General features: G+C 51.2%; 8 protein-coding genes across 8 annotated transcripts; 5 read left to right on the top strand and 3 right to left on the bottom strand.

Annotated features, from left to right (window-relative positions):
* Positions 1 to 440: 440 nt before the first annotated feature.
* N7481_008930 (N-acetylglucosamine-6-phosphate deacetylase) lies at positions 441 to 1,847 on the top strand (the record flags this gene model as incomplete). The annotated part of the gene is made up of 1 exon (XM_057268149.1): positions 441 to 1,847. One exon carries the CDS (start codon positions 441 to 443, stop codon positions 1,845 to 1,847), a length of 1,407 nt encoding a protein of 468 aa, XP_057118826.1.
* An 869-nt stretch (positions 1,848 to 2,716) lies between these two features.
* On the bottom strand, positions 2,717 to 4,500 carry N7481_008929 (GMC family oxidoreductase; the record flags this gene model as incomplete). The annotated part of the gene is made up of 3 exons (XM_057268148.1): positions 2,717 to 3,384; positions 3,452 to 4,099; positions 4,254 to 4,500. 3 exons carry the CDS (start codon positions 4,498 to 4,500, stop codon positions 2,717 to 2,719), a joined length of 1,563 nt encoding a protein of 520 aa, XP_057118825.1.
* An 822-nt stretch (positions 4,501 to 5,322) lies between these two features.
* Positions 5,323 to 6,906, top strand: N7481_008928 (betaine-aldehyde dehydrogenase; the record flags this gene model as incomplete). The annotated part of the gene is made up of 2 exons (XM_057268147.1): positions 5,323 to 5,804; positions 5,889 to 6,906. 2 exons carry the CDS (start codon positions 5,323 to 5,325, stop codon positions 6,904 to 6,906), a joined length of 1,500 nt encoding a protein of 499 aa, XP_057118824.1.
* Positions 6,907 to 7,707: 801 nt separating this feature from the next.
* Positions 7,708 to 9,948, bottom strand: N7481_008927 (uncharacterized protein; the record flags this gene model as incomplete). The annotated part of the gene is made up of 4 exons (XM_057268146.1): positions 7,708 to 8,535; positions 8,616 to 8,764; positions 8,855 to 8,916; positions 9,893 to 9,948. 4 exons carry the CDS (start codon positions 9,946 to 9,948, stop codon positions 7,708 to 7,710), a joined length of 1,095 nt encoding a protein of 364 aa, XP_057118823.1.
* A 383-nt stretch (positions 9,949 to 10,331) lies between these two features.
* Positions 10,332 to 13,569, top strand: N7481_008926 (putative beta-N-acetylglucosaminidase; the record flags this gene model as incomplete). Its single annotated transcript, XM_057268145.1, is given in 6 exon segments — positions 10,332 to 10,381; positions 10,675 to 10,793; positions 10,892 to 11,906; positions 11,918 to 12,735; positions 12,833 to 13,404; positions 13,456 to 13,569. 6 exon segments carry the CDS (start codon positions 10,332 to 10,334, stop codon positions 13,567 to 13,569), a joined length of 2,688 nt encoding a protein of 895 aa, XP_057118822.1.
* A 4,048-nt stretch (positions 13,570 to 17,617) lies between these two features.
* On the top strand, positions 17,618 to 19,525 carry N7481_008925 (p53-like transcription factor DNA-binding; the record flags this gene model as incomplete). The annotated part of the gene is made up of 2 exons (XM_057268144.1): positions 17,618 to 17,766; positions 17,875 to 19,525. 2 exons carry the CDS (start codon positions 17,618 to 17,620, stop codon positions 19,523 to 19,525), a joined length of 1,800 nt encoding a protein of 599 aa, XP_057118821.1.
* Positions 19,526 to 20,535: 1,010 nt separating this feature from the next.
* N7481_008924 (cleavage/polyadenylation factor CFT1) lies at positions 20,536 to 25,098 on the bottom strand (the record flags this gene model as incomplete). The annotated part of the gene is made up of 6 exons (XM_057268143.1): positions 20,536 to 21,053; positions 21,162 to 21,309; positions 21,401 to 22,489; positions 22,544 to 22,711; positions 22,785 to 23,089; positions 23,157 to 25,098. The coding sequence occupies 6 exons, from the start codon at positions 25,096 to 25,098 to the stop codon at positions 20,536 to 20,538; spliced, it is 4,170 nt and encodes a 1,389-aa protein (XP_057118820.1).
* A 436-nt stretch (positions 25,099 to 25,534) lies between these two features.
* N7481_008923 (uncharacterized protein) lies at positions 25,535 to 27,386 on the top strand (the record flags this gene model as incomplete). The annotated part of the gene is made up of 3 exons (XM_057268142.1): positions 25,535 to 26,084; positions 26,138 to 27,145; positions 27,214 to 27,386. The coding sequence occupies 3 exons, from the start codon at positions 25,535 to 25,537 to the stop codon at positions 27,384 to 27,386; spliced, it is 1,731 nt and encodes a 576-aa protein (XP_057118819.1).
* Positions 27,387 to 27,491: the final 105 nt, after the last annotated feature.

Below are 27,491 nucleotides of genomic sequence, written 5' to 3'. Positions count from 1 at the left end.
TTGCAACCACGACCAACGATACCACAGATTACCCTCCCGGTACTGAATTACATCCCCGCATGCGGTTAATACGGTAATTACCGTACCCTCCACAGTGTCATTGCAGTAGATTGCAACTATAGACTGTGGGGGGCGACGTACAGCCAGTATTAGCCACAACCGTCACTACTGCAGAGTATAACTGCAGTGGTAGTATATACTACCGGCTCTACTGACTAAAGTACGACTACTACCGAATCTGGTACCTACCACATCGGTATGCCGAACCCAATGTCCAATGTCACCTCGCAAACAATCAACTGTTACATCATCACTTCCTCCCCCGACGCGGCCAGATCTATTAACTTCTTGTGTTCCCCTGTTCCTTTTGCCTGTTCCTAATTATCCATCGTCATTGACCGTGACTTGACCTTGGCCTCAACATCAAGATCACCATCAACATGCCTGGCAAGACCACCCCCGCTCCCCGCATCACCAAGTTCACCAACTGCCGCTTGGTACGCGGGTCGAGCCTCGTCGAACAAGATCTCTGGATCGACTCTCTCACCGGCAAAATCCTCAAAGACCAAGAGGCCTTCTACGAATTACATCTTTCCCCCGATGAAATCATCGATCTCGGTGGTCGCATTCTGGCCCCGGGTCTCATCGATGTTCAGTTGAATGGTGCCCAGGGCTTCGACTTCTCTGTCCCCTGTGATACCAAGGAGGAGTATGATGAAGGTCTGCGAATGGTTAACCGCGGCCTCGCACGCACTGGTGTCACCTCTTACTTGCCTACCCTCGTTAGCTCAACCGCCGAGGTTTATCACAAGGTTAGTTTACATTTACTTCCACCCTTTCAATACATCCCGAGAACCTCTACACAGGAACTCTCTCTCTCGTCCCAAAGCAGAGCAAAGCAGAGCAAAGCTAACCACCCCATCCAGGTCCTACCCTCCCTCGGCCCAACAGCATCAACCCACCAACCCACCGACGGCGCCGAATCCCTCGGCGCCCACGCCGAAGGCCCCTTCATAAGCCCCGGCCGAAACGGCATCCACAAATCCGAAGTCCTCCGCGCAGCCCAAACCTTCGAAGACTTAATCACCTGCTACGGAAAGGACAACCTGGACTCCACCAGTCCAATCAAAATGATAACCGCCGCACCAGAAGTAGGCAACATGATGTCCCAAATTCCCGAAATCGCAAAGCGAGACATAATCTACGCAATCGGCCACTCAGACGCAACATACGAACAGGCCGTAGCCGCCACCCACCAAGGCGCAACAATGATAACCCACCTCTTCAACGCGATGCGACCCTTCTACCACCGCAACCCGGGTATCTTTGGTCTATTGGGTCAGTCCGAGCGTCGTCGTCCTTATTATGGCGTTATTGCGGATGGGATTCATTTACATCCTACTTCGATTAAGATCGCCTACAATGCGCACCCGGAGGGACTGGTTCTTGTCACTGATGCGATGCGTCTGTGTGGCCTTCCGGATGGTGTCTATGAATGGACGAATGGCGAGCGAATCGTTAAGACTGGTGCCAGGCTGACGCTCGAGGGCTCGGATAAGATTGCTGGTAGTTCTGCGACTTTGATTGAGTGCGTTAATAATTTCCGACGGTGGTCGGGTGCGTCGACGGCGCAGGCGATTAATGCTGCTACTGCAGTTCCCGCGAAGTTGTTGGGGATGCAGGGGGTTAAGGGGTCTTTGGATGCGGGGGCGGATGCGGATTTGGTTGTTCTGGGTGAGAATGATGATCCGTATTCTGGGGCTACTTTGACGGTTGATCAGGTTTGGAAGTTTGGGGCTAAGATTTTTGATTCGGATGTTAAGGGTGGTGCTGCTGTTGCTGTTTAAGGAAGGTTGACTGGAGATTAGGGGAATGGTCTGGGAGGTTTTGCTTTCGTCTGTTGTGTTTTTGTTTGTTTTTTGCTTGCTTCCTGTTGTCTTATTATCTGTTTTATTCTGCGTCTGCGTCTCATGATATCTACTGGTGGGCGAGGGCCTGGGCGTTTGAGGATGTTATCTTTTTTCTTGCATCGATCCCTGCGACAAGCATCTAACCTTACTACAAATTTTACACGCATCCCGAGCATCGCATCGAATCTTTATCTTTACTTTTGATAGACTTGAAATTTACCCTATGTTAGATTCAAACTGATGTCTTGCTATTCTTCTGTAATTCTAATTTTTGAGTTGATTCTAACGTTTGATTTGATTTATCTTTTTTTTTTAACTCACTGCAGTTTGCATTCCAAGGCCCCAGGGTTAGTATATAATAGCGGGGCGCTACGTATCAAAAGTCTAGGCACATACTATACTACTACCAGTACTAGACAATCCCAGGCTACCTTAAGACAGCACGTTAAAACATCATTAAGTAACGTCGATATGCTCGGTGATATTCATTTATATACCCAAGAATCCAAAAAAGAAGACCAAGACTCGGACACGGGCCCCGGGTACTACTATACTAGATCAATCACGTTGACTAAGGGAGGTTATAAAATCTCCTCCCACCACTTTGATCTCACGGAGCTCGAGCTCGAGCTCTGCTCTGCTCTGCGCCGCTCGCTGAGATGCTAAACACAAAAATTTCCAAAAATACAACTTTTCAGACATACGGTCATGAGAAGAGGGAACAAAGAGTCAACACAGTCAACTATGTCATGCTGTTCCCGCGCCCTCGCCCGCACTTAGCTGGGCTAGGCTAGGCTAAACTTCGCCTACAGACGGGGCTGGGAGCGGGCCCAGCCAGCCTCCTCGGCGATAAGCTCAGCAGCACGCTCACCGATAGTCAGAACAGTAAGCATGGGATTGATCGAAGGCATATCAGGGAAGACACCCGCATCAGCGATACGCACACCCTTAAGACCGCGAATCTTAAGCTTAGGATCAACAACAGCCAGGGGGTCCCGAGCCACATCTCCCATCTTAGTCGTACCCGCCGGGTGGTACACAGTGTGCGCAACACGACGACCATACTCAGACAGAGCCTCGTCGGAAGTCACCTTCGGGCCGGGAGCGACTTCGCGCTTGATCCAGTCCTTGAAGGGGGCTTGCTGGGCGACCTTACGCGCGACCTTGAGTCCCTCGACGATGGTGGCGGCGTCGTAGCCTTCGGGATCGGTGAAGTAGCGGAAATCAAGCGAGGGTTTCACGCTCGGGTCGGAGGAGGTTAGGTAGAGACGGCCGCGGGAGCGGGGGCGGGGGATGTTGGGGGTCATGCAGAAGGCGTCGATGGGTTCTTCGTAGCCTAGGCGGGTTGTGTTGAGGGTGAAGGGGATTTGGTAGCAGTGCATCATTATGTCCGCGGCGCGGCCGTCGAAACCGGCGGCGTCGGGGGGCTTCGCGGCGGAGGAAGATACCAGCGTCCGAGTCCATCGTTGTGGCGCTGTGGTCGACGGGGCGGTTTAGCTCCCACATGATGATTGACTCTGGGTGGTCAATTAGGTTCTCGCCGACTCCGGGGAGATCCTTGATGACGGGGATGTTTAGGGATGATAGCTGCTCGCGGGGACCGAGACCGGAGAGCATCAGGAGACGGGGAGTGTCGACGGCACCGGCGCAAAGGATGGTCTCCTTCTTGGCGCGCAGGGTGTGAGTAACGCCGGACTGAAGGGTGACATTGACACCGGTGACGGTGTCGCCCTCGACGTTGACCTTGGAGACCCAGGCGTTGGTGAGGATGGTCAGGTTGGGGCGCTTCTCATCGCCGCGCAGAATGGGGTGGATATAAGCCACACTGGCACTGCTCCGGCGGCCGTCATCAGGGTTGTAGGAGACGTTAAAGAAGCCGACACCCTCGGTCAGCTCACCCTTATTACGGATGTCATCGTTGAAGTTCTCAATGACGGGGATATCCATGGCACTGGAGCAGGCGGAGATCCAGTCCTTGCAGAGCTGGTTCCGGTGGCGGGCGTGCACGGGCTGGATGGTGTTGCGCAGGTTATCAATGATACGGGTGAAGGTCTCAAAGTCCCAGCCCTTGCAGCCCTTGTTCACCCAGTTGCGGCAATCGTACTCAAAGGGACGGAAGGAGATCAGAGTGTTGTGGCTAGAGCAACCACCGAGGACCTTGGCCCGGGAGTGTCGGATGTGGCTATTGCCTACGGGGAGTGTTAGTGTTCATTCATTCTATTCTAAGGGCGGAGCATGTGGGCTGTGGCTGTGGGATGAATGATGCAAAGGAAAGATTCAGGTTCAAGGCTGTCGCAAAGGGAGGTGAGGTGAGGTGAGTTGAGGTGAGGAGCTGTGTCGTACCCATGGGCTGCTCAACGGTGGGATAGTCGTAGTCCAGCTCGCCACCGAGGAGGTTGAGCCACTCCTTCAAGTTCAGGACGCGGTCATCCATAAAGTCACTAGGACCGCCCTCGATCACGAGGGTGCGCTTGTTGGGCAAATACTGGGCAAGACGAGCGGCAATGACACAGCCGGCGGTGCCACCACCCACGACAATGTAGTCGTAGCTGTTGACATCGATGCCGGGGAGATCGTTAGTGGTGGCCATATTGGAGATATTTGGAGGTTGGAGATTGATGAGGTCGGAGGAGAAGAGGGGAGGGGAGAGAAGGGGAAGATCTCTCTATTTTTAAAAGTAAAAAGAAGAGGAAGCTTAGAAACACTGGGGCCACGGGTGGTATGATCCAACGAGCCAATCCCTCTCAATCGACAACCTTCATTCGGTGTAGACGCGGTTCAACTTTTTTTTTTTTCGCTTTCTTTTTTTTTCTGCCTTCTTTGCGTTGGGACTGGGGCGAATGAGTGGTGGCGATCGTTCGAAGTGGAGTCGGAAAAGAGAACAAATGACCCACTCGGTTGCCAACGGTGTTTCGTCGATAGTTTTGAGACGAAGATAAATGAGCGGGGAAGGATGGGAAATGAATAAGATAAGGGAAATTCAACCCGGATCAGGAGGCTGACTTGAGTCCGGATGAGACCGAGCGTGCTATCTCGAAAGAGGCGTCGAAAGACACGAGAATCTATACGTCACCACGGAGCGCGAGGGGAGGAAAAGAGCCCATCGTGCCCGTGTTTAGTGCAGTTTTCCCGGTGGGTCATCCTGGAGGAATCTGACCACGGATGTGCGATGCCGCGCTGCTCTAGCGAATCTGCAGTCGAACACCCCCGCAAATCCAGAGAAATGAGAAAATGAGGCTGGTTACGTACAAGCGCTGCTCCACTCGCGTTTCGTCGGCCCAAGTCCGGCAAGGGCGGTGTAAAAGATCAAGATAGTACTACCAACTACTCCTCGTACCTACACCTCGGGGCCTCCTACTTGCTTGCACCTTATCAGAGTCTAATTCATTTCCCCTCTTCCTCCACCGCAATCATGTCCCTCTCATTCCCTCCCCGTCAGCTATATTACGACGGTCAGATTCGTGCCGCCTCCTCCGGCAAGACCTTTCAAACTATCAACCCCGCCACCGCAACCCCGCTGGCAGATATCCAAATCGCCTCGAACTCTGATATCGACGCTGCCATTGCTGCCGGTGATCGTGCATTCCCTTCATGGTCCCAGACTCCAGCTATTGCCCGCGCTCGTATCCTTCACAAAGCTGCTTCTCTCTTGCGCGAGCGTAATGATGACATCGCCCGCGTTGAGACTCTCGACTCCGGCAAGGCTTTCACTGAGACTAGCACCGTGGATGTCGTGACCGGTGCCGATGTCCTGGAGTATTATGCCAACTTCATTGGTGGCGGTGGCCTTAATGGTGAGACTACACAGCTCCGTGAGGATGCTTGGGTCTATACCAAGAAGGCTGCTCTGGGTGTTTGCGCCGGTATTGGTGCTTGGAACTACCCCATTCAAATGTACACCCTCCCCTCTCCTCTCCCCTTTTCAAAGGACAGCTTATTTTCAAAGGGATTGTTTTGCTAATTAACCATCTTTTTTAGTGCCCTGTGGAAGTCCGCTGCCTGTCTTGCCGCCGGTAACACAATGGTCTACAAGCCCAGCGAATTCACTCCCCTACACGCCCAAACTCTAGCCGAGATCTACACCGAAGCCGGTCTACCCGCCGGCGTCTTCAATGTCATCAACGGAGCCGGTGATGTCGGCGCCTACCTGACCAGCCACCCATCCATCGCCAAGGTCTCATTCACCGGCCAAGTAGCAACGGGCCAGAAGGTCGCCGGCTCTGCCTCCGGTAACATGAAATATGTGACAATGGAGCTAGGCGGAAAGAGCCCGTTAATCGTGTGCCCAGACGCAGACCTAGAGAACGCAGTCGACGGCGCGATGATGGCAAACTTCTACAGCACGGGCCAAGTCTGCACGAACGGTACTCGTGTCTTCGTCCCCCGATCTCTCAAGTCTGCTTTTGAAAAGAGTCTTCTTGAGAAGATGGCTTTCGTTCGCGCTGGCCCGCTCTTCGACGAACAGACTAATTTCGGACCCCTTTCCTCGTCTCTTCATCAGGAGAAGGTCATCGCTTATATTCGTCACGGTATCGAGACTGACCGCGCAACACTTCTCTGCGGTGGTCCTGGAAAGCCTGACAACGTGCCTCGGGATCTGCAGGCTGGATTCTGGGTAAAGCCTACCATTTTCACGGACTGCACTGATGATATGCGAATCGTCAAGGAGGAGATTTTCGGCCCCGTTATGTCGGTTCTGTACTATGATACCGTTGAGGAGGCTTTGCAGCGGGCTAACGCGACTGAACTTGGTCTTGCGGCTGGTGTCTTTACTAAGGATTTGAATCAGGCTCATCGTCTTATTGATCAGCTCCAGGCGGGTATTACTTGGGTTAATACCTGGGGTGAGAGTCCCGCTGAGATGGCGGTTGGTGGGTGGAAGAAGAGTGGTTTGGGTGTGGAGAATGGTCGGAGGGGTATTGAGGCTTGGGTGCAGAATAAGAGTACCCTTGTTGATATGAGTGGGGCTGTGGCTACTGTTTTTGCCAAGCTGTAAATAATAATGTTCTTGTTTAGTTTATATGACCGGAAAAGGTTGCATAGAGGGTGGGGTGCATTTAAAATTTATTTGACAAGTTAGCACATGAATTCGTTCTTCTCCTAATCCAAAGGTATAGGTATAGGTGGTACTATGACTAGTAGTTAGTAGTTCCTCCCATTTTTGAACTAGTGCATTTTAGTTTATCTAAAGCCTGAGTGTAACCTGGAGTGCATGGATCACAGAAATGCCAAGTCATGCATGATACTACTATGCATGATACTAGTACGAAAATGGTACCTGCACGAAGTATACACTACAAACACACACTACACACAACACAACACAACACAACACAACATAAATAAACTGAACCAACTGAATTCTAAAAGGTATCAATCTAGCCATACCCTATTGCGCCCCAAATTATGTGATGCCGTTTATTCGCTGACGCCTAAATGACATTTCGAATGCAAATTCCAAAAAAAGAAAGACGGATATCATATCCACCATAGCCCATCCCATCCCATCTATCGATTAACGATCGAGATAAAGGAGAAAAAAAAAGGAAGAGAAAAAGCACAAAACGCCACAACTTATCCAGGAAACGGAACGAGAATTCCACAATGCAAGCGATGACCCGAGAGAAATTATGAGATGAGGAAAACGGAAAACGGAAAGGAAAGGGAAAAAGAAAGAAGCGGACTCAGATCAAGTCAAAATCCCAACCCCATGGATGAATGGGGCACGGCAAGGCCCATATGGACCTCTCACTGAGAAGTCATACGACCACCCATCCGGTCAAAGATCAAGTCATTCTTAAGCGCACCGTCCAACCCCCCCGATAGCAGAGTCGACCATTCGCGAAGACATGCTATCAGGCGTAAGCTCATCGTCTTCCATAGTAGTCCGAAGCTCCGTATTAATACGAAGATCCTTGGGAACCTTCACAGGCGTGCGGTCAGGAGTAGGCTGCTGGCGCGGCGGAGCAGAAGTTCTCTTAGTAACAATAGGCGCAGGCATATAAGTGCGAGGACGATAGACGAGCGCGGGACCCTGAGTCCGCGCATCCGTACCAGCCGACTCAATCGATTCAAAGTATCGCACTGTCTTGACCTTCAATTCAAGCGTGGCATCCCGATCGCAGACTACCAATGGGTGAGGGTGTAGCTGTAGTGCGGAAAGTGTCCACATATGATTCACACCGTCTTCGAGACCCTTTTGTAAGGCGAAGGCTTTGTGGGCACCTGTTGCGACGATGACGACTTCGCGGCTGTCCATGATTGTCTGGATACCGACTGTCATTGCCATGCGGGGCACTTTGTTGACGTCGTTGTCGAAGAAGCGTGAATTGGCTAGGATTGTGTCGTAGGCTAGGGTTTTGACGCGAGTGCGGCTGGCGAGGGATGATCCTGGTTCGTTGAAGGCGATGTGGCCGTCTGGTCCGACGCCACCGAGGAATAGCTCGATTCCGCCGAATCGGGCGATGCTTGCGTCGAATGCGGCGCATTCGGAGGTTAGGTCTTCCGCGTTGCCGTTTAGGATGTGGATGTTTTGTGGGGGGATGTCGACGTGCGAGAAGAAGTGCTTGTACATGAAGCTGTGGTAGGATTCGGGGTGGTCGCGAGGTAGGCCCACGTATTCATCCTATATAGTTGGTTATGATAAGTATTTTGAAAAGCCGAGGTGTCCGCGGCGGTATGGTTGGGGCAGATGTTGGTACATACCATGTTGAAGGTGACGACATTCTTGAAAGAGATCTCGCCGGCGCGGTGGCGCTGCACGAGGATCTTGTAGATGATCTCGGGGCTGCTGCCGGTAGGAAGGCCCAGGACGAAGGGTTGAGCTTCGGTAGGGTTGAAAGACTTGATGCGGCCTGAGGTGAGGTTGTTAGTATGTCTTGTGGCTGGGTATATTGTCTGCAATGCAAGCCAGCAAGCCAGCAAGCCCACTGGTGACTACTCACTGACGATGTAGTCGGCGATATACACCGACGTCTCTTGAGGGTCCTCGCGAATGATAACACGCCTGTGATGGGGTCAGCTTGTCCCTTGCAGGGAAGGGAAGGGAAGGGAAAGAGAAGAAGCCATACATGGTGGATAGTTACGTCAGAGGTCAGAAGTAGATATGAGTAGAGTTGAGGTGAGGTGTATTAGGATTGTGAACCTCTTGAGGATGAAAAGATTGGGGAAGGTCAAGGTCAAGAGAAGAAGGAATTGAAGAGAGGAAGATAGGAAGAAGTGATTAAGGGAAGAGAAAGAGAGACGCCTCCCATGGATCGGTTACGTCGGGGTTGGGTGTACGACAGTAACAAAAAGATCAACCGTGTCGTAGTAGATGTGGCTCCGCTCTCGACGTCCAGGTCGACTACGGTTACTACATCCCACATCGCTAACAGGTCTAAAGTACAAAGAATGGCCTCCGCAAATGTCATTGTTGTAATGGGCCATGTGGGCAGGCTGTTAACGTTGGTACGTGTATCCAATGGACGGGGCCCATATGGCCCGTATCTGGACAAGGAAGCAGGTACCCTCTACATCCTCGATCTTTTTGCTGGAAGCATCTATACCATGTGGCCAACTAGAAGAAGAATGGGGAATGACGCGGTGGTCAAGGAGCAATTAAGATTATGATTGGCAGATATCCCTCTTGGGAGTCCAGATAGAGCGGAGCCTGGATGTCATGCTGGCATGAAGGTGCCATCGGGGCGATGAAGAAGTTGCATCCGGTGAAATCGGCAAAAGTGAAGAGGAAGAAATAAGTGGGAAAGCTGGGGGAGGAGAGTGCAACCTTAGCGTCGCAACCAGCTTCGTTTTGTCACGTATAGTAAAATGGTGCCCCACGTGATGCTGACTAACAAATGTCATGGTTACTCCAGTTTCCCCCTCATAGTCCATTAGTTTACTACGGATTACTAGTACGATGTAGGAAGGGGTATAGAGTAGGGTCAGTGTGTTTCCCATAAAATTAAAAAAAAGATCAACAGGTACTCCGTACTCCGTACGTCTGGGGAAGACCTGGGGAAAGGAGAAAACGTGGTGTGGCGTGGCGGTGGCTCATGCTCAACCCCAGATAGTACAGCATAGCTAGTACTCGTAGTAATACTAACTATTCTGCCAATATACCAATACTACTAGTATACTCGTACCCTATAGACTTTGACTTGACGGGCGGAGAGATCCGCTTGCCCGCTTGCTGGTTATCTGACTTTCCCCCCCGATTGCGGCTCCCCGAGGTCTGGAGCTGCTCTCATTTGTCGCATTCGCATTCCCTTCTTCCTCTCTCCTCCTCCTTGTCACCTGACTGCGAACTCGGAGTTTCTAATCTCATCCTCCAGTTCTGCTTGCGGCAACCGTCTCAGGCTTCAACACTCTTTGCGCCTTGCCCTTTCGCCCTTCTCCAGTTGGGCTCCGTTGGCATTCCGCATCCCCTCCCCCAGGGCCATGGCCCCGAAAGAGGACATGCTGCCCCCGGGCTGGGAGGATCCCGATAGGTATGTTGATCGCCTTCTTCCGGTGCACCTATCCCAGTCACCGGTGCACCACCACACCTCCCCCCTCCCTCCCTTCCTATCACCATGCCCATCGGGCGCTGTGGAACCCCATCGATCCCCCGCCATGCCCCCCTCTCGGCGCGATCTAGGCTATTTCCCCTTCGGGAAGCTTTGACATCTGCAGAGGAGAGGCCATAGGGCTGGCGAGGGCTGGTGAGGACGTGTGGAGATGGTGCTGGTGCTGGTGCTGCGTGCAACACTAAACACACCAATGCTGACCTACCACCCTATAGGCAAATGGGCCAGCTGTTTATGATGGGCTTCGATGGCACCACGGTCAGCCCTCAGATTCGGTCACTCATTGAGAACTATCATTTGGGATCGGTCCTTCTCTCGGCCAAAAACCTTAAATGTATCTACTTCTGCTCCTTCTAGGGACTCTATAGTAGCCCAGCCCAGGCGCAACCTGACCCCCTATCCTAAGAAGTTACTGATCTCGTGAACCCACAGCTGCGGAGGAAGCTACCCGACTGGTCCTCGAATTACAGACCATTGCCCGCGATGCTGGTCACCCAGTTCCACTGACGATCGCGTTGGATCAAGAGAATGGCGGCGTCAACAGCTTATACGATGAGATATATATCCGCCAATTCCCCAGTGCCATGGGAATCGCGGCGACGGGGTCAAAACCCTTGGCTCATGAGGTTGCCGTTGCCACGGCTCAAGAGCTCAAGGCCGTTGGGGTTAATTGGATCCTGGGCCCCGTCTTGGATGTACTGACTAATGTCCGAAATCAACCCTTGGGCGTTCGAACCACCGGCGATGATCCCCAGGAGGTGTCCCAGTATGGTGTCCAGTTTATGAAGGGATATCAACAAGCGGGGCTTGCGACTTGCGGCAAACATTTCCCGTCCTACGGAAACCTAGAGTTCCTCGGCTCCCATACCGACGTTCCCATAATCACAGAGTCTCTTGAGCAACTTAGCTTGAGCGCACTGGTTCCTTTTCGTAATGCGATCAACCACGGCTTAGACGCGATGATGGTAGGCGGAGTCTCCATGTCATCGGCCGGGATGAATGTCATGCATGCCTGTTTGAGCGACCAAGTTGTCGACGAGCTCCTACGGAAAGATTTGAAGTTCCAAGGAGTCGTTGTATCAGAATGTTTAGAGATGGAGGCACTGACGCACAATATCGGGGTCGGTGGCGGAACAGTGATGGCCAAAAATGCCGGCTGTGATGTCGTTCTTCTTTGCCGGTCATTTCCCGTGCAGCAAGAGGCAATCAACGGGTTGAAATTAGGCGTTGAGAATGGAATCATCGGTCGCGCTCGCATTGAGCAGTCTTTACGCCGCGTTCTGGCTCTCAAGGCTCGCTGTACCTCTTGGGAACAAGCACTGAACCCTCCAGGTCTTCTTTCGCTCACACAGATGCAGCCTTCACATACCAATCTTTCTACTCGTGCTTATAACGACTCGATCACCGTGATGCGAGACAAGAATAACCTCCTTCCCTGTCCAATATCGTTAATTCAAGCGAAGAGCTTTTGCTCCTCACGCCACTGGTCAAACCACTTGCGGCTTCGGCAGTTACTCTTTCTGTTAATGAGACAGCACACGGTGGCCTCGACTCTTCATCCTGGGAAAGGACCTCTTCAGTGATGAGTGGGGAAAGTGTGTTTAAGGAACTCGGCAGATCACTATCTCGTCAACGAAATGGGCGTGTTCTGCATACTTCTTATACGGCCAACGGCGTACGGCCCATCCACGAAGATCTCGTCAAGCGCGCGAGTGCTGTAATTGTTGTCACAGCAGATGGATATCGCAACAAGTATCAACAAGCATTTTCGAAACATATCTCATTACTTTGCCAATCGCAATATTCTTCAACTGGAGAACGACTGGAAAAGCCTTTGATTGTGGTCTCTGTCAGCTCGCCCTACGATTTTGCCATGGACTCTTCGGTTGGAACTTATGTCTGCACATATGACTTCACTGAGACAGCACTCCAGGCGCTCGTCAAAGTTCTCTATGGTGAATTGGGCCCCACTGGATCACTGCCCGGGTCGATCAGTCGCAGTCAAAAAATCCATCAGTCCCGGCAGCACTGGCTGGTGGAGAACTGGAATGAAGAGCGTGACGGTAATGCCTTGGATGCCTTGCTAGATGCAATGCGGGAAGACTGTACACAAGGCCAGCGCTCCGAGCTCCTCGGTGCTACCTCTAGCAGTTTCCTACTACGGAAAGAAGATATCGACGAGGCACATTTCGTGGTTCGCAACAGCAGCACACAAGCCCTGTACGGATTCTGTGCAACCTACTTCTTTCAATCCTCGGGCACCGGCGTGATTGGATGTTTGATCGTCGACCCAGCCCGTCGCAAACTGTCAATTGGACACTCCCTCCACAGCCGAGCAATTCGCTCACTAGTCCAGCGAAAAGGCATGAAAAGATTCCAACTCGGCTCGCGACTTCCGGGAATCTATCTCAGGCATCCCTACCGTCAGTCCCGTGGAGCGAAAACGACTACGGCAATGGTTTGCCAATCTCGGATGGAACACTTCACTCGCGCGTCCTGTGTGCAGCGTGGTGCTGCGCAACTTGGCGAGCTGGACACCGCCGGAGGGGCTGACGGTAACGCTGCAGAATGCCGATGCTGTTTACGACTTGGTTTACGGGTGGGACTTTGCTCGCACGATCCTCGACCACATCAAGACCAATGCCCGGCAGGGCGTGGCTGATATTTACCGCATGGCTTTGGGCGGGGCGCCGAATTGTGGGATTATTCGTGCTAAGCGGTCGACTGATGATATGATTCTGGGAAGTGTTGTTGTTTACAATGAGCGGTCTAGTTTGGCTGAACATATGCCGACTTTACGAGCTACCAATACTCCCGTCGGTGGCATTTCGTCGCCTGTTATCTCCCCCATTGCGGATGATTACTCGACCGTGATGCAGGGCCTGATCCTGTTGGCCATTCGCCAGATCCGAAAGTTAAATGCCAATGCTGTGGTCATGGATTGTGTACGGTCTATATCCCCCTTCTGATTTGAATCACGTGCTAATCGAAACCAGGTGGACGGCGACGGCAATTTTGACTGTCTTTCTTCGATGGGCTTCACCATGCTACACAGTTTTGAAGAGGTGAATTGTGATGCAGCCACATGGTCGATGATGCATTCATCGTAAACGATAGATGTGTGTGTATGAATGGGCGCAATGGGCGCAATTCTTCTCTTTCCCTCTCAATTGTTCTGGGCCTTTTAAGAGAGACAGCAACAGCGACAGCTGCTTACTCTTACCTTTTTTTTTTTTGTTTCTGCTTTCCGATTTGTTGCATTTTATGATATCCATCTGGCATTTTGGCTATAGGCCCGGGTCATGCCTGTTTTATTCGTTCTGGAACCGGGTCTAGGGTTTGTGATGCAGGTACATGCACTCCCTCGAGGGGTTTCCTGATTGGCGTGTCTTATTTTTCGTTTCTTTTTCTATTTTCTATTTTCTTTTATGTTGCCCTTTTTTCTCGTGTGACTCGCCCCCAACGGGGCCGTTGCGCCCAGGTCGTTTGTTGGTGGGTAGGACAGACAGGCTGCACGGCGTCATCTGGACCAATCTTACATCATTTTTGTGGATATATGGTATGGCATACACCTAGACATAGTATTTTTGTTTCGGTCGAGGAGTGGGAGTCGACCTAGTGGTCAAGAGACAACGTGTCGATCACGGGAGATCCGCACCCTGTTTGCGCCCAGCAGAGTTTGGATGTGGATTTGGATTTTGTGTTCAAGGTTTTATTATTATTCATTTATTTCATCATCATATTATTATTATCTTTTATTTATTTTATCCTTTTATTTTATCCTTTCCAGAACCCCCCCTTAATTCGTATCTTTAGCCTACCATTATCAGGACCATCACCACCATCACCAATAGTAAACCAGAACCAGCGCCAGCCTCGGCTCCAACCGACACCGCCCAGCCCAACATCATGCACATATGTTATGCGCGGAGAGGAGTGGAGCGCCTAACGAGGCACCAGAGTAATCATGGCTGCTTATTGGGCCGGACGTCCGTAGGTGCGTCTACCTGCTCCGTACAGTACTGGAGTACGGAGTACTAGTACTGCCAGTGGGTTTGGAAGCTAAAACTCGCTCGCCTTGGCTCATATGGAGTACTGGTACTGGTACTTTTTATCAAACTATCGTACGGGGAGAAATGTGGACTGGACGGACTGGGCGGACTGGACTGGACTCCGCTTGGCGCCGGAAGCGAACAAAAAGAACTTGAACACTGACTGACTGTATCAGGGAGAAGAGGGTAAAAGTCAAGCATCCACTTTTCTTCGCACGGAGAACAATAAAAGAGGCTCGAGAGACATTGTAAAAAAACGAAAGGAAAGGAAAGGAAACCAAACCGGGTTGGAACTTGAACCAGGTCACTCGTTTCCAATGGGTTCGGTTATCGAAGCGGCCGACGTTTTAGTTTTAGTTTTGTGCATGTTCTGCAGATTCTAGAAGAGAGTGATCTCCCTATACGAGGTTTGCAGAATGCAGAAGGACGCAATGGAAGCGGCGCTAGGCTAGCACCGGAGTGTCGGGGCACATTTGCATCCGGGGGACCCATTAAAGCTGCTGCTGCCAGGACTTGCGGGACTCGAGACTCGAGACTCGGCCGTGGTTTGCCTTTAGGGGAGCGTTTTCAATCTAGTAGAGTTTATTCTGGGTATCTAGGTTGATTGGATTGGATTGGTGGCAGGGAGGGATTTTTCTTGGTTTTTCATGTGGGAAATCCCGCAAGTCGTACAGCTGTCTGGTCCCATCTCACCTTCTCCCCACCAATCACTAATCACTAAACCAATCTCAATTGGATCCGTATATGGCCTAGAAGGAGATGAATTCCACATTCCTTATCTTTGATCCTTGGGTTCACATCCCCGCCCGCCCGCTCTGGGAGCTCCCAGCGGATGCGGACGGTCGCAGATGCGGGCCGGTCTTGGAACGACTTGACTTGATTTGACTTGACTGCCTTGAATGATTGTACGAGTACATTCGTACGGGGAACACGGAAGGACAAGGGGAAACTTGAAAGGAGCTGATACTGAAATGGGTCAATGGCGGGATCTAATTCATTCCATCTAGATCCCATCGATCGACCTCGGTGATCACCGGGGGGGTACATGTATTCCTGTTCGTCGGGAAGTAAATCCAAGCAAAGCTAAAGCCAACCAAAGGTAAAGCTTGAGAGAGGCTCTCGGGGCTTGGACTGAACTTGGACTGGACTGGACTGGACTGGACTTGGACTTGTTCTCAGGGGCGACGCATCGAGTAAGGCGATCCAGTGGATGGGATGGGATGGTATGGATGGGATGGGGGAATGAATGGGGGGGACTTTTGTGGACCACAGCAAGTTGTCAAAGACCCTGGGGATCCACTGACGGTCAAAAGGCAAAGGTCAAAGGTCAGGATCAGCCACTGAGCAGTTCAGGCTGCCCGGCCTTGGCCACTTACACTAGTGTAGGTCGAATCGGGTAAATGCACAGGGGAGATGAAGGGTGAGTTCGACAGATGATCCTCCCAAGCTTCTTTTCTTTGGCTTTCTGGCCCCCCCCGCCACACCCGTCACGGTGGTCAAGAGTGGACGGGGATGACTGGATCCCGCTGAGTTGAGTGTTCCACATGCTCGTGATGCCGTTTCGGAATTACACAAGCGAATGTACTGGATGCATCATGTCGCGAACCTGCAGCAGATCATGGACCTTTACGTCTTTCCGTAGAGGACGAGGACGAGGACGAGGACGGAGATGGCCGAGGCCGAGGGAGAGGGAGGAGGCCCACAATCCTCAAGTCTGCCTGTTGGGTGAGTTGCCAAAGGCACACTCCATATGCACACCACAGGGCAAGACGAGGCAAAGCAGGGCAATGCATGGCATCACATCACCTCCCATTGCCTGTTCTGTCCTGTCCTATCCTGTCGCTGTCCTCACTCACACTGGACCTGACCTGACTGACTGACTTACTTGACTTGGTTCCTGACTCCGACTGGATGCGTGCGGATGTGGACTCGCCCGTTCACAGTGGGACCCCGATGGGACCAATTAGCTTGGTAAAATCGTTAGCATCCGCTAGCATTTCTAGAGCGGAGCAACACGATCGCAGTCACGCAGGCTCGGGGCCCTGGCCCTTTTGTTATCATTGGTCTGAGTGTCTTCGAAGGCACTGCATGTCAGACGGGGCCCATGTTGATCATCGATCCTTCTTCGAGGGGGTGTGTGGACCGTAGAGGTGAAAGAAGACCCTCAGCACTGGATCGAGTAGTGTATGTAGTGTAGTGTAGTCTACTCCGTAATGAAGTAGTGTATCGGACTCGATGTGTGTAGGGTGGAGAGATACCATTCCCCATACTCGGAGTGGATGATAAAAGAATCCCTTCATGATATGATATGATAGTACAGAGTACAAGTACTCGTAGTTAGTACCCCCTCCGTAATTAAATTATAATTATCATTCCCATCATAGCTACACTTCCGTACTATACGAGTACCCCCCCCCCCCGGCTTTGATTTGCCTCCGTTCTACTTTCGTTCGCCCCTCCCCTCTTCCCTTTTCCCATTTCCCATTTCCACCTCTTCCCCTCCTCCTCTGGTTAATTCCCTTTAATTTAATTAACCCTCCTCATTTGGTCATCCGTGGCGTTTTTCAGGGTTTGATGACTTTTTCAGTCTTCTGCACTGCATGATCTTCAGGGCCTTTTAGAGTGCACACACTCCCCTCTTCTCATTCCCCTCCTCTTTTAGTGCCGAGAGCCGGTGGATCGCCCCTGGAGTGCCCCATTTGAGGAACGGCCAATTTTTTTTAAACCCAGAAAGTAAATCACTTTCGCGTCGACCCGTCAGACCCAGTTCTGGTTCTGGATCTGGATCCTTAGTCTCTGGTTCACCTGTGGCCTTGTCCTTGTCTTGTCCGTCTTCGTCGCTTCTCCGCAAAACTCGCGGCTCCACTTTTCCCCCGAATCCGTCGGCGCATCCGCAACGCATTCCATTCCACCTCTCTCTCACTCTCTCTTCCTCTCTTCTCCCCTCTTGCTCGTCCCCCTTAGCTTTCTTTCCCCTTGTTCTTACTCTTGTATTCTTGTCACTGCTTCTCTTGTTCCTCTTCCTCCCTTTCCCTCCTCCCCTCCCCTCCCTCCTCCTCCTCCCCCTCCTCCCCCCCCCAGCTTCGTCAAGTCTATATCCCTCGCCATGGAGGGCTTCGACACCATGGCCATGCCGCCCTATCTTGCTAGCCCGTTATCCCTCGGCAATCTTCAGGGTACCGATTATCTCAATGCTATGCCCGGTCTTGATTTGCCCGATCACCGTTCCAACTTTGATTCCGAGACTTTTGTTAGGTATGATCTATCTATCCTCCTCGTGCCTACTATCTACCCGCGGGTACAGGTACAATCTCCTCGTGGTCGGAGACTAATCTAAGGCGCGTTCTTCCGCCCTGCTTCTAGTGATGATCTTGCCTTCACTACTCAAAATGGCCTACCACACGCATTGAACCGCTTCCCCTCGGGTTATGATGATACCTTCACCGATATGGTCACTCCATTTGATCCCGTCCCTCCCGAGCAACCTCAGGATTCCTCCATCGATCACAACAATAAACTGCTGAGCTTCTCATTGCCCGCCTACCACTTCACCTTGCTCGACTACTCCATGCGCCGCACCTCATTGTCGGTTTCCGCTCAACTTCATGGAATGTTCTTCTTGGCCGAATCTCCATATACAACCTCCCCATCGGAGAACGCCCCACCTCAACAAGGTGCCGAGCTAACATGTTACCGCCGGAACCTCTTTCAGATCACTGGCTCCGTAACCCTACCCCGAGGAATGCGCTATATTATGACCGACCAAGGTGATCGGATTCCGATTCTCGCGCAAGAGCTTACCGTGTCGGCGACGGAATCAGTGGAAGGAAACCCAGTAAAGATCATATCGGTGCCATGGAAAACGCCATCAGCCGCTGCCGCCAACTCCGGGACTGCCCTCGACGAGACGAGCACTGGCACCGCTGCCAAGATTGAGAAGGAGCCCCCACCAATTCCGCTCGATATCATGGCTGGTCAGGACTTGGATACCGACTACGCGACCTTTCCGATTGCCTGGAAACGCTTGCAATTCCGCGTCGCGACTGCCAACAATGGACGGCGCAAGGAGCTACAGCAACACTTCGTCGTTAGGCTCAAGGTTGTAGCAACTCTCTCGACTGGCGCCAAGATCTCCATCTCCGAGGTTCAATCGGGTCCTGTGATTGTTCGCGGCCGCAGCCCGCGCAACTTCCAGTCCAGAAAGGATCTCCCACTAAGCGGCAGTGCCGCGGCCTCGCGAAAGAACCAGGCCAACTCGGCCGCTGCGCTCAACCGCACGCCGACCAGCGACTCAGTACCACGCCGCGCCAGCGTGACTCCAGCGAAAGCGAAGGCCCCCTCAACGACCGTGCAAAGTAGCTCCCCCGAGACAACCTCCGTACCACCCCCGACAATGATGCAACAACCCACCGACTGGACCCCTATCCCGCAATCCAACAACGCCATGATGTCCCACGCCCACCAATCCATCTTCCCCCACTCCAGTCCAGAGCAACAACTCTCACAAGCGGCCGACTCCCAACGACGCGTCAGCGGCACAACAGCCGGATCAGCAGCGCCGATTAATCTATCCCTCTTGGACGACGAAGACCGAGGTGACGTTGGGAGCTTGCAGCTAGATCAAAAGATGATGGCATCTTACGCCAACGTTCCGGAAATCCCTCAACAAAGATCTATAAATCTCGACCAATCCGCCGCACCACCTTCAAAGATGCGCAAGCTTTCCCACGGCATCTCCCAGCAGTCCCAGACTCCCTCTCGAAGCGCCTCCTCATCCATACCCCTAATCGAGACGGCCAATCTCCCGCAACAATTCGTGTCTTCACTACCATTCCCGAATGAGAGTACCGATTTTCTGTACGAATACTTCCCTCTCGGACTGGATGACTGGCAAGCCCCCGTGGACGCCGTTTACAGGCCCCATGTCGTTCATCATACCAATATCCCTGAGATGAAGTTCGTCGCTTCCCGGGGTCGCAGTAAGAGGTATTTTGCTGCTGAGGACGTGTTTTGAATGAAAGTTGAGATTATACCATTGGTTTGGGTTAGGGTTTGACCGGCGCTAAAGTGGCGTTTTCGTTTTCGTCTTTTTTTCGGCTTTGGAATGTTTGGGATTTGCATCTGCATTTACACTGGGATTTGGAGGGGTTATTTTGGCCTTTTGAGCTTTCTCGTTATTAGACGCTTTTCTTTTTTCCCTGTTCTGGCTGCTCGGGAGAAACGATTTTCCCTTCTCTGATAATATGCTGGGGTTGAGTCTTTTTTTTGGTTGGTTTCGCAGCATCGCCTCTGGGGATTGGATCACGGTGTGGATCTATTTTTGCTCATTGCTCTTTTGTGAGGGGAGGGGTTTGGGGGTGTTTTTTCGAATTGTTGTCAGGTGCAAAATCGGCGATCCAGGGCGGTGTTTTGGAGTTGTCTTTTCTTTTTCGCCTTATCTTTATGGATGGGTCTCGGATGGGTTTCAAACAAGTCTTTTCCTTCCCGTTATGGGGAGAAGCCTTGTCGAAACTAGGCTTTCGCTTTGGCTTTTGATTCTTTCATTGGTCACTCAGTGGGACTTGATTTGATATCTACGGATTTGATTCTATATGCTCGGTTCGGATCGGTTTTTTGGTTATATCCCACCTCGTGTTATGATGCTATGTTGCTATTTACTGCGTTTTTGATCTGGTCGATATTGAGAAATGGCCTCAGCGCACTTTACTCTACTCTACTCTATTCCTGGCAGAGGCCGGAACTAGATCAATACTTTTCAAGAAGAAAAATTTTAAACAGATACCAATTTTTTCCATTGCTTTCAAGTTTCTTCATAAATTATGCAGTTTTTTGGTAGTATGCATGCATCTGACTGGGAGGTGGTAGATATGTATCTTAGCTGCTGATCGTGAACGCGGTAATTCCTCTAGCCTAGACTAGATTGATAAACATAAGTGCCCGCAAAGAATATCTTCCATACATTTGCAAACTTGAATACTCTCTTATCCATTCTAGACCCCCCTTCCCTTTCTTTCCTCACATCACTCAGATATACCCCAATCCATCCCCACCAACAACCTCCAAATCAGCCCTAATCTCCCACTCCGTAGCCCCAACCCTCCCCGCAATCTCCGCCTGCCTCGACCTCCCCAAATTCAACCACTGTCTGACCAAAGTCCCATCAACCATCCCCCGCCCACCCGCACCATCACTCTCAACAGCGCGAAAGGCGCGCGGATTCAATCCGCCCGCGTGCTCGATCGTGTTGATTAATTGGGACTGTAGTGCTGAGAGGCGTCGGTAGGAATCTTCCGTGACGGATGTTACTAGGCCTACTGAGCCGTTTTGGGATGTTAGGAGGATTTGGTGTGTGGATGTTTGTGGGGGGATGTCGATGTCCATGTCCATGGCTGTGTCGGAGTCGGAGTGGGAGGTGGTGGTGGTGGATTTGAGTAGTTCGGATGAGACGGCTGTTCGGGGGAGGAGGTTGGCTGTTGTCGCGAAGTTTCCGGTGTGGAATTTGCTTCTATTTAGGAGACGGTCGCCGTTTGAGGATTTGGGGTCTATAAAGAGGATGGTGGGTTAGTTGGATGTTTGGGTTTGGGCTGCTAGCATAGCTAGCTGCACGCATCTTAACGATGGCGATGGCGATGGCGATAGTGATAACGTACCTTCAGGGTCATACTGCAGCACATGCAGATTGCAGTCACTGTCGGCGACCAAGATGTACAATTTATTCCCGTCCGGCAGGAAATCCGCGGTGACAACCTCGAGGTATTCCGGGTCCTTGCCGAAGAGAGCCATTTTATATGGATCCTCCTGTTGTGTAATTGATGGTCAGCTCATGTGTTCATGTAATGCGTCGTGATGGAGAGGAGAAAGTGCTAAGCTAATAGAGGGAGGAACGTACCGAGTAACCCGCAAACCAAAGACCCTTCATAGCATCTCCAAGTAAAACCATGCCCGTGCCTTTGAGTTCCTTCGTAACACTGACATAGCACTGCATGTCCATAAAAGCCACCGGGAGAAGACTACCATCTTCCTTCAAGCCACGGACCATGGCCTTTTGACCCTGGGCCACGATCACGAATCCCTGACCACCAATTCCCGATAGCGCAGTCACGGCGCCCTTGACGATCTCCTTGCCAATTAGCTTCAACTTGCGACCTGTTTCAGGCCGGTCCGGTTCAGGAACCACTTCAATCACGTCGAATACATAGATGCATCCACGTGCGGGGATATCTTCGCCCTTGGCCATGGCCGTTCCGACGACTATGAGGTCTCTACGCTCGTGCGTATTCTCCGAAACCTCGATGTTGACGTTCTTCACGGCTGTTACATGTTCCGCCAGCTCGAGCGGGTAACTGTCAATAACAGACCAAGACTTGGGACTTATGACTTTGATCGAGCTTTGCGGGACTTTGGGCAAGAATGATGAGCCTTCGCTCCGCCATTCTGGGTGTAGTTCGTCGTTCTCGGGAAGCTTGAAATCGACGTTGACGCTAGTGGCCACGACGTAGGTTTCCGAGGCGGTGGAATAGGCTAAAAGGTCCACTTGTTCATGGAGTGGGACTTTGCGCGTCGTCCACGAATGGTCGAATCGGGTTTCCGGTGCGAATTGGCATGCGCGAATTACATTCTCTGAATCGGCATAGATGAAGCCTTTCTCGCAGCCGAGTGACGAACTGTCAAAACCGTCTAGCCATTTCGTGAAATCTCCACGGAGACGGACTAGATGTGGGGAACTTGCTGAAGTTCGAAGGATAAATCCTGCAGAGACACCGGGTAGGAAAACTCCGCTAAGTCCTGATATGTCGTTGAATTTGCGCAGTGGCCTTGCGCGGCTTTGCATTTCTTCCGATGGTGATTTGGAAGTTATGTTCGAAAGGCTGTGATGGGCTTCTCGGAAGAATCGGAGCTCTTGGGTCGGCTGATCACCAGTTGTTATGGAGACTGTGACGGGTTTGTAGACAATGATTTCGTCGTTCTCGGTTCGAGCCTATTCTTCAGATTAGAATTTTGTCAAATGCCTAGTTAATGTAAAAGTTCATACAATTAAGTAGGGTGAAGCACTCCAACGATCGCCGAGGTCGGCAATGAGGATTTCGTTGATGGTTTCCTTCGTATTGGATCGTCGTGGTGGCTCGGCTGACAATATCGGCTGTAAGCAGTCAATGCCATCGATCAACGACAGTTGCTTCATGTCAGGAAGATGGATGATCTGAAAGAATCAGTGTTAGCCAGAGGCTCAGGCCCGAGCTCAAGGAGCATCGCGTTTTGCATCAATAATTTACCAGAATTTTGTAGTCTGAAGTCAAGACAAACAGAAGTGTGTCGCCACCATCCACAGCATCCGAGGCCGAAGTGAATGTGTGGCTTTTGTCCTTGTAGAGACAAATCGAACGACATTTCAGATTTGAAATGTCATCCTGTAGCGCAACTTCATCTAGATCGCCACTTTCATCCGCTTGGAGGAGCAAAAGAGAAGCATCGTCCCGAAGTATGGCAATGAAAGGATCCATTAAGCTCGCGCTGACAGCGACTCGCTCTTCATCGGTATCTTCGTCCCAGATCGGATATATCTGTGCTAAGCCCAGTTCTGGAGAAGTTTCTCTTATAAGCGTTCCATTTCAGATTACCCCCGTACATCAGAGATTATAACTTACCAGAGTCATAACTTCGAACTTCGTTCTGTAGGACTTGGACGAGACGGGATGATCCTGCCAAAGGTCCAATGTCGATGGTATGATCCCCGTTAGGGTTGAAATCAGGGGCCTTGTAAGGTTGCAAGGCTGAGTCTTCGACTTTCAAGACCTCGGACACTTCATTGATCTCTGTCTGGCATGAAACTATGACATATTGATTGGCAGCTTCCTCCTTGGTGAGAATGGTAGCAGACCATACGGCGTCGGCTCCATCGATGTTCACGGAGGCTGCCACAACAGGGTCTATCTCACGCTTCATGACGACCAAGCCACCGGCTCTGTCGGAACCTTGTGATGCGACTAGCTCCAAATCGGCAGAGACTTCCTTATCGGATGGATTTTCCTGATCTTGGTCCTGGTCTTGCTTCTTGGTAGCAGTGAAGGGTTTTCCCAGTGTCACATCTCTTAGAGGCCCAATATTAGAGAGTCGGTCATTCAAATAGAGGTGATAATATTCAGAGGTTGTATTATCCGAGCCTGTGCGTTGATCGGCTCGAATGGGCTCCGGTACAGAGGAGTAAAGATCATCGTCTTCGATCTCATCATCGTCAGAGAGATCATCCAAGCCATCAGCTCCTTGTCTCGATTCTAGTCTTGCCTTCTTATGGGAAGCAGTCGAATGGGACCACCCAATAAGAACCGAATCTGCATCTTCGCTGCCAATGAATACATTGCCGTCGCCGAAGCATGCAGAACAAGAAGCTGCTGAATTCAAAAGACTTCCATCTGAAGGTGCCGGTAGGCGATGAACTGACATTCCGGAAACGGATCGACCATCAAGCTTAAATCGGATCAAGGCCATATCCCCCAATGCAAGTGCGAGAACGAGATCACCACTGTCACCTCCGAGTCGCTCCACAACACAGCCCTCCAAGCGGAAAGCTAGATCAGATTGGTCGCTCATAGAGAATGACGAAACTAGGCGAGCAAATTCGTTCACGCCCACTGCGTTGGTTTTCCCGGCTTGGTCCACGTGCACAATCTCATTCGAACCAATGAGCAATGCACCTCCCACAGGAGGTGGAAGAGCCACTACCTTGAATAGATCACTGGGTAGCCTAGAGACAGATAAGAGGGTCGTCGAAGCCCGTTGCTCGAGATCTAGAGTGAAGACGGTGTAGAACATCACATCTTTCCTCTCGTGAACCAGGGCACTTGAAGTTGCAACGTGAGAATACAAGATTCCAAAAGTCGGCTCCCTATATTCGTAGAGGAATTCAAGGCTGACTGGGTGCAATAAAGAAGGGTCAAAAGCCGTCAAGGACAGGACAAATGAGGCCGCATAAGGGGTTTGATATGTTGTTCCGTCGTTATTCTTCCCAACAGCTGGGCGCTCTCCATCAAGATCTGAGTCATAGTCATCCATCACCAGATCATCCCCTGCTTGGTGAAAGGGTAAAATCGCGAGGTTGCGGATCCCGAAGTTGAACACCGCGCAACGACTACTCGGGTCCACGCTGAGAATGCTGCTACATCGGCTCAGATCAGGCGCCCAGGGGCTTCTCGTTAGATCATCTCGCTCGTAGTAGTGAATGGAGACGGTAGAGATTCCATGGCGTTCGGGATCCCATTCGATCAAGGAGAGCTTCGCGTTGCGAAGCGCCAAAAGAATGGCCTCTCCGCCACTTTTCGTGTTCAAAGTTTTGACGCGACTCAAGTCTGTGACTGTTCCAGGCAATTGATATTCCTTTTCCAGGAGTAGCTTCGTTCCTGATGGGTGAGATGTTGACGAGTGGGTCTCTGAGACTTCACCTTGTGTTTGAGCGGAGGCTTTGATGAGGGAGAACACCTGCAACAGGGAAGATCGCACCACGATCAAATTTTGTGCTGTAGCGGATATAAAGGGCACCGCCAATGCATGGGTGACCCCCGTTGGGGGTAGTAGCTCCGTATAGCACTGCATTGGAAATGGTCTCTCTCTTTCAGGAGATGTGGTTCCAATGGTCTATTGCCTGCGCTCGATATTGTCGATGAGCATTGCAGCTTCAGCTCTGACCAGGTTCAAAGCTTCTCCGTGTCCGTCGGAAGTGAAGTGAATTTGGGAAATGCAGATTTATGTCACTTGGATATCTCTCGGATTGTTTGTCGCAGGGCGGGTCGGAAGACATGGCACGTGATCCAGAGCAAACAAAGTCACGTTATCTGTCTCCAACCCAATCGGGTTAGCTTATGACGACAGACGCGGTGTCGGTTTACTTCGCGGCCTTTGGAATGAAACTTGGACTTGGACTTGGACTTGAATGCTAAGCTTGTTTTACTAAACTCGGTGACGGTGATTTCTATACCGTCTCACGTCAGTCGAAATTTCTGCTTCTCATGCGGAATCACTTCACTTCAACATGGCGCTTCTTCAGACATCTCTGATCTGGATCGTCTACGGAGCCGTGATAGCTGTCTTGCTCGCGGCAGCTTCGGTTTTCATTTATGTTTATCAAACTCCTCGAGATCGCTCGCCATCTGTAACTTTGACTTGTATCATTGCAATCACCAGTCTGCTTGCTACGGTGCTTCTGCTTCCGGTGGATGTCGCACTGGTGTCGTCAACTACTTCATCCAAACTAGGCCAACGGAAAGAGTGGGCAACCCAAGAGGCAGTCGACCGCATCACCTATTCTCTGACTATCATTTATTATATTCTTTATTCCCTGGATGCACTCTTATGTCTCCTGGTCATCCCCTTTGTCTACTTCTGGTACGAAGAATATGATGAAGTGGCCAGTGAAAGTGGAGAGCAGTCATTGGGGCAGCGCTTCTGGGGCGCTTTCAAGTACACCGTTTCATTCATTGCAATCGTGATTATCCTTTTCCTCGTGGGATTTTTCGCCCCTATCTCCGACAATAAGAGCGGCCTTGACTTTGATTATTTCAAGAAGTTGCTCACTGAGAACCGTAGGTCTTGGTCACAATCCACGAAATTTAAAACGAGACTAACATTGCTGCAGATGGGGAGCGTGCCTTGACATTTGCCCTTGGTTTGCTTATGACTCTTGGTCTCTGTCTTTATGTTCTATACACTTCATCCGGGCTCGCGTTGCTCCCGATTGGCTTGATCAAAACGGCTCCCTCGATATCCAACCCCACTTTGCGTGTGAATACTGCGCAGCAACTTGAGACAAATCAGGAACGACAACACCAGCTGGAGGGTCGCTGTGGGGCAAATCCGGAACTTTTATCCTCCAAGGACCGTCGGGAACTTGACACGCTCATTCGAGAGGAGAGAACTTTAATTCGACGTCAACGTCTAGTCGATGAAGCTCAAGGCGAAGGACGAAGCTGGCTCATACGGTTGTGGTTCAAGATCGAGGCCGTCTTCCGTCCATTCAAGCTGCTTGGAGGAGTTATCCTACTCTTGGTAGCGCTCTTAGTGTGGGTCTCAATGCTCCTCACGGCCATCGATAAAGCAAAGAACTCGATCTGCAAGCACCGCTGTGGATATATCCTCGGACATGTCAACATTTTCAATCCCGTGAACTGGGCTTTGGTTCATTCTGCCAAGTTCTTTCCAGTCGACTACGCCATCTTCACGGTGTTGGTGTTACTGCTATTCTGCAGCTCTGTTGCTGGCATTGCCGTGGTTGGTATTCGGTTCCTTTGGATTAGAATCTTCCAAATTCGAAAGGGCCATACCTCACCCCAGGCTCTGCTCATGGCAACTTCCATGTTGATGCTGATTACACTAGCGCTGAATTACTCCATTTCCATGGTAGTCGCTCCGCAGTATGCAACTTTTGGCCCACAAACGTTCTGCGACAGGGAATCAATTTTGCCTTTCGGGCAGCCAGACTGCTCAAACAGTAAGGAGCTCATCAAACCATGCTCTGAACTGGCGAAGAACCCTGCCGCGCAGCGGGTATGCACCCCTAGTGTTGTCAGCACGTTCTTAAACCGTATCACTCTTAATTTCCCTTTCTTTGGTGTGGTGTTTTTCTGGGCACAATTCTTTTTCCTCGGTGAGTATCCCTATCCCACGGTCTTTGTTAATGTGTTCGCGTCTTGAACTAATACCCCTTGCATTCAGGTGTATATCTGATCGTCTTCATTACTACTCTGTTCCGATCGCCGAAACTGGACGAGAGACAGCTGGACGAAGATGCCGAGGAGGCCGAAGAAGAGGGTCTCCTCGCGAATACTGGACGAAGAATCAACGCTAACTGGCAGGATATTACTGGAAGAAGTTCCCGGGCTGGATGATCCGGGGACTGATGGCTGTGGCGTGAATCAGGGTCTTGATTATTCTTGCATTTTGACTGAGAATTTTCATCATATTAATTTGTTAACTCTGATGTATACGATGTT

Source organism: Penicillium waksmanii (assembly GCF_028829765.1).
Source record: "Penicillium waksmanii strain IBT 27052 chromosome Unknown utg000008l:1.0-5622682.0:1.0-5626561.0, whole genome shotgun sequence".
NCBI lineage: Eukaryota > Fungi > Ascomycota > Eurotiomycetes > Eurotiales > Aspergillaceae > Penicillium > Penicillium waksmanii.
The sequence above is the reverse complement of the archived record's forward strand: the minus strand, read 5'-3'. Positions and strand labels throughout refer to the sequence as shown.